The sequence below is a fragment of the Phoenix dactylifera genome, chromosome 3, assembly GCF_051530095.1.
Source record: "Phoenix dactylifera cultivar Ajwa chromosome 3, Ajwa_hap1_PhDact_Kaust_v1.1, whole genome shotgun sequence".
In the NCBI taxonomy this organism is placed as follows: domain Eukaryota; kingdom Viridiplantae; phylum Streptophyta; class Magnoliopsida; order Arecales; family Arecaceae; genus Phoenix; species Phoenix dactylifera.
The window spans coordinates 15,318,125-15,328,705 of NC_143192.1; the positions used below are offsets into that span (position 1 = coordinate 15,318,125).

Consider the following 10,581-nt stretch of genomic DNA (forward strand, 5'->3'; position numbering starts at 1 on the left):
TTACGCCCGCAACGGGTCGATTCTGCTCCCGAGGCTCCGGAGGGGCCGGGTCGGCCGGACGCGGGTCCGCGGGGGGACGTCGGTCGCTCACATATCGACCGAGACGCCCCCGGCGGATGAGAGCCTCGATCTCGTCCCGAAGCTGGAAGCAGTCCTCCGTGTCGTGGCCGTGGTCTCGGTGGTACTCACAGTACGCCCGGGAGGGCCTCTTCCCAGGGATCCTCCGCATCTGTCTCGGGGCCGGGAGGTCCTCCCGCCCCTTGATCTCCATAAGGATCTGGGCCCGGGGAGTCAGGAGAGGGGTGTACCGGTGAAAACGTCGGGGCGGAGAACGAGGGCGTGGGGCGCCGTGGTTCTTCGCCGGCGACGGGCTTCTGCGCCGACGCTGAGGCGTCGGGCTCCTCCTCTGGCGTGCCTCTTTCCGCCTTTTCTTCCCAAGCTTTTGAGGGATCTCGGCGGCCTCCTTGCTCCGGTGGGCGGCCGCCTCCTCGGCGTCCGCATACTGGTTCGCCCGGGACAACAGCTCTGGGAAGCTCCGCGGCAGGCGTTTGTCCAGGGAGAAGGTGAGTCTGCCCTTCCGGAAGCCACGCTTCAGGGCTGAAAGAGCTACCTCCTGACTCAGGTTTCGGACCTCCAGCGTAGCCCTGTTGAAGCGGGTAAGATAATCCCGCAGGCTTTCTCCCTCGTTTTGCCGGACATCAAAGAGGGAGTCGGAGACCAGTCGCCGCCGGCTACTGACGGCGAAATGAGTGATGAAGAGGTGAGTGAACTGGTCGAAGGACCGGATTGAGTCAGCCTCCAGCCCGGCGAACCATGCCCTCGCCGGGCCACGGAGGGTTGCCGGGAAAGCCTTGCAGAGAAGGGGATCTGATGCTCCGTGGAGGAGCATAAGGGTCCTGAAACTCTCGACGTGATCCCGCGGATCCGCCGCCCCGTCATAGGGCTCGATCGCCGGCATTTTGAACCCCGGCGGATTCGGGGTCCGCAGGATCTTCGAGGCGAGCGCCGGCTGGGAGGAGATCTCTAAGTCGGCGAAGGGATCTTTGGAATGGCCCTTCAGGACCAGGAGTTGTCGGTGGAGATCGTCCACCCGCCGGTCCAGGGAGCGCGACCGGTGGGTGGGGGACAAGGAGCGGCGAGAGGGGGACCGACTGGAGCGCGGGTTCCTCGAGGACTGGGGGGTCTGGGAACGCGCCCGGGCCCGCCTCTCGTACCCCGCGCAGCTCCGGTGGGAAGGTCCCGGCAGAATGGAGCGTGTTCGAGAATCCTCCTCGCGCCGGCGCTCCTCCCCATGGGAGAGGAAGAAGCGCGGGTTGAGGAGGACAGGCGAACGCTCAGGCAGCGGCGGCTCCTGAGCCTGCTGCGGCGCCCGGGACATCGCACCCTGCAGATTCTGCACCGCCTCCGCGAGGGTGCGAACCTGCTGGGTTAGCTGGTCGAACTGGGCGGCTTCGACCATCTGAATGGGCGGTGGGGCGGTGGAGTGTTGCTGAGAGCGTGTTGGAGATGCAGCGGCCTCCCGGCCAGTGGCGCGAGAGGCCCCGCGACCGGAAGCATTGGAAGCTCCACGACCACCTCGCCGTGCCATTACGATCGCTCTGAGATCCGGTCCCTTCCTCTAGCGCCAACTGTTGCTGGGGGTCCAAACCGAGAACGATTGGCACAGCGGTGTGAACGGGGTTCCCTTTGAATTGCTTTGGTTGCGCTCCACCTTCCGCCGGGAAACCTGCAAGCAAGCCTCGCACCACCACTGGGGTAGTGGGGGCCCTCCGACGATCAAGTTAGAGGGAATCGAAGGAGAAGGAGAGGTAGCAGGTAAGATGATGCTATGGAGAATCTTCCTTACCCTCCCCCTTCCCCCCCAGCCCCATATATATCAGGCTGGGGGGTTTTTCTGGGGATTGGTCATCGTGTGGCACGATGGGGTTGCCACTGACGTGGCCGTTGCAGGGCGTCGTGGGGCAGCGCCGGGTACGGCCATGGCAGGGCGTAGTGGAGCTCCGCTTTGTACGGTTGTTACAGGGGATCGTGGGGCAGCGCCGGATTCGGCCGTTGCAGGGAGTAGTGGAGCAGGGGGCCGCGGCGTGCCTCAGGAGAACAGTCTGTTGTTGTCAAGAGATTGCCGACCCGAGGTCGGATTGCTGGATCAAGGGGCAACCGACTCGGGGTCGGACTGCTGGATCAAGGGGCAGCCGACTCGGGGTCGGGCTGCGGAGCCGAAGATATCCGACCCGAGGTCGGATTGCTGGATCAAGGGGCAGCCGTAGTCTTCCTGGGCGCGCGTGCCGGTCACGTGGGGCATGGTGGCTAAGTTCCCCCGTAACAGATTTTTTAAAGGCATTATATGAATTAAGAGCATTTGCCTTCTCAACCTTAATGTTGGGTAAACTAGGACAACACTCCACTAGATGCTCAGAACTGTTACACAAGATACATAAGCCCTGTGGCTCATGTTCCACTTTCATGATGGGATTTGACTCTTTGTGTGAGTTCGAGTTAGTGGAAATAGTAAAAGCATCCAACTTTTTGCTCAGATTGTTCACCCCATTCACCAGATTGGACATAACATTCTTGAGTTCTGGGTTTATTTTTATTCCGTATGTACTTGGTTCTCTAGACCCATAATAATTTCTATCTACCTCCTGACCGTAACTACTCCAATTTTGAGCATTTTCAGCTAAGTCCACAAGGAACTCATAGGCTTGATCAGGGGTTTGGTTCATGAACCTACCCTCATGCATGGATTCAATCATGTTCCTATGTGCTGGAGGTAATTCTTTGTAAAAGAAATGTACTAAATCAGCCTTGTCAAGCCCATGGTGCGGGCACTTGACCAAAAGATCATGGAATCTTTTCCAAAGTTGGAAAAATTCCTCCTCAGATTTTTCTCTAAAAGTTCTTATGGCATCCTTAATTTTTTCAGTCTTTACCATGGGATAGAATTTAGCCATGAACTTCCTAGATAGTTGCTCCCATGATGTGATGGAATTTGAAGCAAGAGAATATAGCCATGCAGCAGCACGATCCTCTAAAGTCATGGAAAACAACCTTAATTTAATATCCTCTTCATCTAAATTTTGATTTCTAAATGTTTGACAGATTGTCAAAAATTTGTTTAGATGAATATACGGTTGTTCACTCTCAAACCCATGAAATTTGGGTAACATGTTTATTGTTGCAGCCCGAATCTCGAATTGGGCTGCATTATTAATTGGTAATACTATGCAAGTAGGAGGACTAGCGGATGCGGGTGCGAACAACTCATTCAAAGTTCTAATATGTTCACCCATTGTAGAGATTGACGGTTGGTTACAGTTCGCAGGTTGTGATAAAAAGTTCTGTCAATCTCAGGATCAAATGGGGTTAATTTATCCCTTAATGACCTTCTACCATGCATACATTATCAACAATTCATTAGATTTGACTCCTACAATGAACGAAATCCTAAAAGAAGAGAAGGGCTAGACACAGATGACCACAACCAACACCACACAACAATTTGACCCTATTAGTCTTAAAATTAAGTGAGGTTTAGTAGCTTCTTAAATCTAGTTGCACAGAGATTTATCAGATTAAAAAGTTCATGAAATTCTCTCTAAATTAGACAGCTCCTAATCTCCTTTTCAGATTAAGCTTGAGCTTACCAGTTAAGCGATCCAGTAACCAGTGACCAGAAAAGTCCCGGGGTGTGTGGTGGTGTCAGAACGGAGACACCGATACTACAATACCCGTAACAGTTTTCACTGTTGTAAAACTTTTCTAGACATCACCAATTACTAAATTCTCACTAGAGTGGCTTTCAGCCGCTTCTTTTCAAGAGCCAAATTGAGCTCGAAAACCCTAAGGCCAACGTCTAATTGATTTTAATATAATTTGGCTTAGGATATGTATGCAAGGGTGGTGATTTTTGGGCTAAGGACAGGTAACGACTTCCCGACCTTATCTTTTTAATGGGTTTTGTCCTTAAATTATTTTATGCAAATGCTTGATGCAGCAAATAATCAATGATTTTTTAAAGTTTATGCAATGTCATTAGGTTGTACAGATTAAATGAGCAACCAATTTTTTTTTAAAATTTTTATATAGGAAAACTTAAATGTAAATTAAAAACTAATCCTTATGCGTCAGTCAATCTCCGAATGCCTGTTGAATAAGCTCTGGAGATTACTCCGTGAGGAGCCCCAATAAAGGTATGATAACCTCGGAGGATTGCACCCTATCAATTACTAGCAAAAATAATTATTTTTTTTAAATTTTTTATTTAATTATTTTTTTAACTTTTTTTTAAAATTTCAAAATTTGAATTTCAAAATTCAAATTTTGAATCTAAATTTTTGAATTTTAAATTTTTTCACTCTTTTTTTTTCAAATTTCAGAATTTAATAACTAAAAAAAATAATCAAAACAAGAGAAATTAATATAAAAAAAACTTACTACCAGAGTGCGTTCACTCCGGGCATCCATAATTCGATTTGATCTTCGTGATCGTTCTTGCTTCTCGATTTGTCTCCCCGGCAACGGCGCCAAAATTTTGTTGTCGGATTCCTATTTACTTAAAAATATGCTAAACAGATTGTTGTTAGAATCGACAGACAAAGTTTAAATTCATTAAACGACATTTAATAGTCATCGCCCTCGAGTCAAGGCCCATTGTATGCAGCATGGCCAAAGAGTCAATAAGTCAGTAGTCTGAGTCAAGTATCATAGCAAATAAAAAGTCGTATGAATTGAGTCCTTTAATAAAGTGAGTGCCCATGCATGTCTCGTAGATATTCTAGTATATTTATGTATCGGGTATATCAAGGGTCACTATGTAATTATACAAAGCCATGTAATAATGGTTCATCTTGCAAGTAAGTCAAAAGAACTAATAGAATGAAATAATATTAGAGTGTTACACTCCATCTACTCTTTCCTATTTTCCCCCAACACATCAATTAGGATGATATTAGAATTTTGATACTTTCGTTGCCCCTAATATAATAGTCTAGAGCTCAAGTATGTGTGCCCACCATGTATCTAGAGCCAATAATTTGATATTAGAGCCACAAAATCTAATGAGGTAGACAACCACGAAGGGCTATTCGAGAGCAAGGTGGCTCTAAAAAGAAAAACGAGAAGTTAAAAATAACTTAAAGAAGGAGACATTATTATCGGCAATGACTGGAGGAGATAGAAGATGGAGTTGAATTTTTACAAGTTGCCTTCCAGTCATCGCAACAGAAGTATGACTAACCTCTAGTATGGGAGCTTATTCTTAGAAAACTCGCTCATTGACATTGTTCCATCTCACACTTAGTTAAGGGAATCCCTTAGGTTGCTAAAACCTATCATGCAGGATACAAGGATACTACCCCATCGGCTTCAGGAGCACACTTTAACTGACATATACCGTGAAGCTAATGCTTTGGTAGAATCGCTTGCAAATACATGAAGGACAACACTATTCTTTTTTACATTTTATGAATATCTAATAAATAAAATATCAAAAGTCAATGTTTATGCTTCAATATAGTAGTAGATCTTTATAATTTTACCTACAAGCATCTCACTTCCTACATCGGCCAAGATTTAAGGTATCTCATTTTGTCTAAAAATTTCTCCATCTTCCATTTGGATTAGAGTTGAACTGAGAGTTTATTTTGATGTTACAAAATAATTAAGTACAAAAATAATTAATCGATTGTCTTGTGTTTAATTGATTGATTTTAGAAAGTAAAGAAAAAAGTCTTCAGTTACTCTCAAACAAAGATCATCTATCTGAAGCTCCACATCAAGAAGCATAACTTCAAAAAGACCATAAAAATAATTTTTGGAAGCTCACATGCAAATACATAAAATTTTATGTTAAACTCCCTCAAGAGTTGACCCTAAGCTTACAACGAGTCGACCCTAGTACACTGTCGCTGACTGATACGCCTTCATAAGCCAACTCCGGCAGATTGCAAGTTGACCCTAGAATGGTCTGAGAAGATAGACAGAAAGCCATGGAATTTAACACAGTGGTGAGTCGACCTATGAAATACATGAGCCGACTTCGATCTAACAAAAGTCGACCATAGAAACAAATGAGTCAACACCTGAATGGCCATAGGGAAAAGATAGAGATTTAAAAAATTCATCGCATTGACGAGTAGACCCACGAGAATTATGAGCCGTACTCTAGTCCAACAAGAGTCGATCCTATAAAATAATGAGTCGACCTCTGAACGACAAAAGTGGAAAGCTAAAAAGCAGTAAAACTTAGTTCGTTGAAGAGTCGATCCCTAAAAATCATGAGTCAACTCTTGTCACCAGACGAGCCAACCTCTAAACTGAGAGAGCCATCTCCACAATATACATAGAAAAAAGATAGAGGGCAGCAAAAACAGAAGCAAGCTCGATTCGACCTCTAAAGATCACAAGTGGACTCTTGAAGATTACGAGTCGACCCCTAAAGATGTTGAGTCAACTCCTCTATGTCTGACAATAGTAATAGCTAGATTTTCTGTGGGTCAGAATGGCTATTTTTCATCTCACAATGGCTCTTTTATCTATCTAATGGCATATAGTGTGTTCCAACATTTTCTAAATGGTATAAATGTATAGAAACACTAAAGATTAAAGAGAGGTCAAGCAGTACAAAGAAAAATCTATTAGAGAAAGAAAGAGAAAGAAAAAGAAGAGAGCTTTAAAGAAAAAAATCATTCAAGAGTATTTATAGTGAGCTAAACGATCACATCTTCTACATCTAAGAGTTGGTGAACTGCATTCAAGGTCAATCAAAACAACCAACAAAGTCAAGGTTTATTTATTTTTTGTATTTATTGTTTAGGAGCTGCACTTTACTGTATCAGCACTTAATTCTGTCTATATTTTGCTATATCAAGTTTTAGGGATTGAAACACGGAGAAAGATCAATCCAAACTTTAAATTAGATGTGTTGATCTTAGGATAGGCTGAGAAAAGGTTTTGGTTGATTAACCAAAAAAATCAACTGGGTTGATTATGAGCCCGAGTAAAACAATCGATATATATATTTTCGTTGACTGCTTGAAAAATTAAGTGGGTTGATTATGAGCCCATATAAAACAATCAAATTGAAATTTCAAAAAAATTAGAGTAAAATTTTTAAGAAAAAAGTCATGGAGAGGAGACATAGGTGCAGGGTTGGTACTGAACTACTATAAATTTTGTGCATTTGCTTTGCTTAATTTGATTGCATTAATTTTTTGCATATTTACTTATTACTCACTTACAGAAAATAATATTCTTCTTTCAAGCTTTTTATTCCACTGCATTACACTTAAGTTTTTGAAAAGCCCAATTTACCCTTTCTTGGGCTGCATAGCTGGGCAACAATAATTGATTAGTCACTATCTAAAAATCTTGTCCTTAATTCTTTGCTTTTATAGGTTTGAAGAGCTGGAGCTCGAGGTACTTTGGCTTAGGCCTTGACTCATTTCTCGCACCTTTTCTTAAACTATTTGGAACATGTATGTGGGCTCCCATGCACACAAAATGGGTTCGGGTTATATCTTTCGCACAAAAAAATGATTCACCTTCTTTAGCAATAAACCCTTGGATCACACCTCGTATCGATCTCAAAGCATTCCGCTCTTTTTTTTCATCCATCTGCATAGATTTCAAGGCACCAATTTCGCATTCTAATGGTTGACATCGCAAAAGAAAGTGAGTTATTCTTTCGCACGAAAGATATAAGCTGAAGCCATGCAAAACAAGGGGGAGAGAGATGGACAAAAATTGTGAAGAAAAAACAGGCTCTAATATTTTGGTATTATGGTCAAGCATAGTGTCTTGGACATATTTAATATTCATGAAAATATGGTTTTTGGCACCTTAATAACGTCCTTAACATACATTTTGTAGCGTGACATATCTCCACGCACCAAATAAATGAATAAAGGAAATTCTAATCCCTATTCAAGTGCAAAAGTATCTCTAGAAGCTACGAATTCTTACCTTCTCGTCATGTGGAGGTCCAAAAAAATAGATCTATATAATTTTTCATGTCTGAGTCTAGATCTATTAAACAATAACTCAATCCAAACTTGAAATAAATTTGATACATACGTGTATATACAAGCAAAATGCCCCGCAATGCAAGGGTGATAAAATAAATAAATACACAGAGGAATTCAACCTATCTAATTTAGCCTATGACAGTGGCAATACTATTAAATGTTTTAGTTAAAGTTCTATCATAGCAATCAATTAGATCCAAAGGATGCTTAAGATTTATCCTTATTGTTTATTAATTTTATACTCACCCCAATATGTGTTCAAAATTCCAGTCTCCTTTGCACCTCCATCATCCCCCGCCTGGTTGGATACCCTTCCAAAATTTAATTTCCAAGCGAATGCAAGTCTAGGGCCCACCATGGGGCCGCAATATTCCGACCGATGTATGGATCCCATCACAATTCAGCAATAACTGCACCTGATTGGATGGCTCATACTAAAGCCACCAGACCATTTGCCGAATTCAACATTCTCGGACCCTCCTTCCCACGCATCCAATAAAGAGCCGAACTGGGACTCCTAATCCCGCTCCAACGGCTCCAAAAGTGATAAAAACGTACTCTAATCCATCACATCTTCTACCCATTCAGTTAATCTTGGAGATAAAAAAAAAAATGATTAGAGATTAGGGAAAGGAGGCAAGGAGGTTGGCTTTGACGAAGGAAAACCATTTTTAGTAAGAAAACAATCTACGAATAGGAGTCCCGTTACTTAATTTGAAATTCATGATATGCTCGATATTTCTATGATTTTTATAGAATTTTTACTGAATTCTATTCCATCACATCTCCTTCTCCCACTTGTACTCTATCGGGCCACGTAATCTTGGAGGTCAAAAGAGTCGGTTAGATATCAGGGAATCGAGCGATCGTTGCCGACTCCAGGATTCGTTTCCTGCGCAATCTGGGCTATATAAAAAAAATAATAAATCAGTTTATTTAAACTGTATCTACGAAGTCTTCCCAAAGATAAAGGTTCCCTCCCGTCATAAACTCTCTCCTTGTTTTCTTGCTCTCAGATCTCAACCATGGATAACCACCGAGAAACCATCGTAACCATACCAGATGGCTTCACAAATCCATTGCTCCATCAAGAAGCCGCAGCTGTAGAAGAAAATAGCTCCAGATGGTCCGACCTTTCCGTCGACGTCCTCGAGCTAATCCTCCGGCGGCTCGGCCCCGTCGACCACCTCCGGTTCGGGGAGACGTGCCGGTCGTGGAGGTCCGCCCGATCCCTCCACCGGACACGCCTCGACCTCCCCACCCCGCAGCTTCCGTGGCTCCTGTCCGGCCCAACATCGTTCCTCTCCAAAGGCTACCGCTTGAAGTTCTTCAGCCCCTCGGACGGCCGCCGTTACACCATCAGCATACCAAAAAGAACTCCGAGGCAGTACTGGGTCCCCGGCTCCTGCGCCAACTGGCTTATAACCGATGCAGGTCGCGATATTTTTCTCGTCAACCCCTTCACCGGAGTAGAGCTAAGATTGCCGAGGATTATAGCGGAGCGCGAGCCGAACCAGGACTTCGCCATCGCCGTCTCGTCGCATCCCGGCGCTCCCTACGGTGCGGTCGTGCTGGCGAACCTGTGGACGGTCTCACTTATCTGCAAGCGTCCTGGCGACAGGCACTGGCTCTGGTTTCATCTGACTGGGGAAGACCGGAGAGTCTGTCAAGTCGCGGCGGTCGGAAGGAAGTTCTACGGCATCACTCACGGGCGTCGGCTGGTCGACATCGACCCTGACCGATCTCCGCAAGTGGTTGTCATGAATCAAGTTGGAAGTATCCTGGGGAACCCCCAAGGTAGAACTCATGTTTTCCTGGTCGAGTCCGACGGAGACTTGCTAGCCGTCGTCATGAGCTGCCCGAACCTCCGTAGGTCTACTCCTTCGTTCAGCTTCTTGAGGTGGGACGTCGAGACATCGTTCTGGGAGGCGATTGAGAGCATCGGGGACCGGCTTCTTTTCTTGGGCCTGAGCAGCTCCATCTCGGTGGCTGCGAGAGAGCACGGAGTTGCCGGTGGGCGGATTTACACGATAGGTCCTCATTCTACGGGGATTTATGACCTGAGAACACGCGAAGGGGAGGTGCTTTGCTGCTGCAGGAGCTCTTCATGGCGAACTTGGGTGGCGCCTCGGCTGTTCTACTGGGAGGGACAAGCAGACGAGATCAGCTGGTGGTGGGATTATGCTGAAGAAGCCGTGAAGGTGTTTTTGTTGGCACTGATTAGTGTTTCTATTTCTTTTGTTTTATGTTGGGCATTAAACGAAATTTAATGGCCATCGCCCTCGAGTGAGCATGGCCAAAGAGTCAATAAGTCAGTAGTCTGGGTCAAGTATCATAGCAAATAAAAAGTCGTATGAATTGAGTCCTTTAATAAAGTGAGTGCCCATGCATGTCTCGTAGATATTCTAGTATATTTATGTATCGGGTATATCAAGGGTCACTATGTAATTATACAAAGCCATGTAATAATGGTTCATCTTGCAAGTAAGTCAAAAGAACTAATAGAATGAAATAATATTAGAGTGTTACACTCCGTCTACTCTTTCCTATTTTCCCC

The 10,581-nt window shown here is 44.8% G+C and overlaps 1 protein-coding gene across 1 annotated transcript; it reads left to right on the top strand.

The window, feature by feature from the left end:
• The first annotated feature begins 9,049 nt into the window (after positions 1-9,049).
• LOC120105814 (putative F-box protein At2g33200) lies at positions 9,050-10,294 on the top strand. Its single transcript, XM_039118569.3, has one exon. It carries the CDS (start codon positions 9,050-9,052, stop codon positions 10,292-10,294), a length of 1,245 nt encoding a protein of 414 aa, XP_038974497.3.
• The last annotated feature ends 287 nt before the right edge of the window (positions 10,295-10,581 follow it).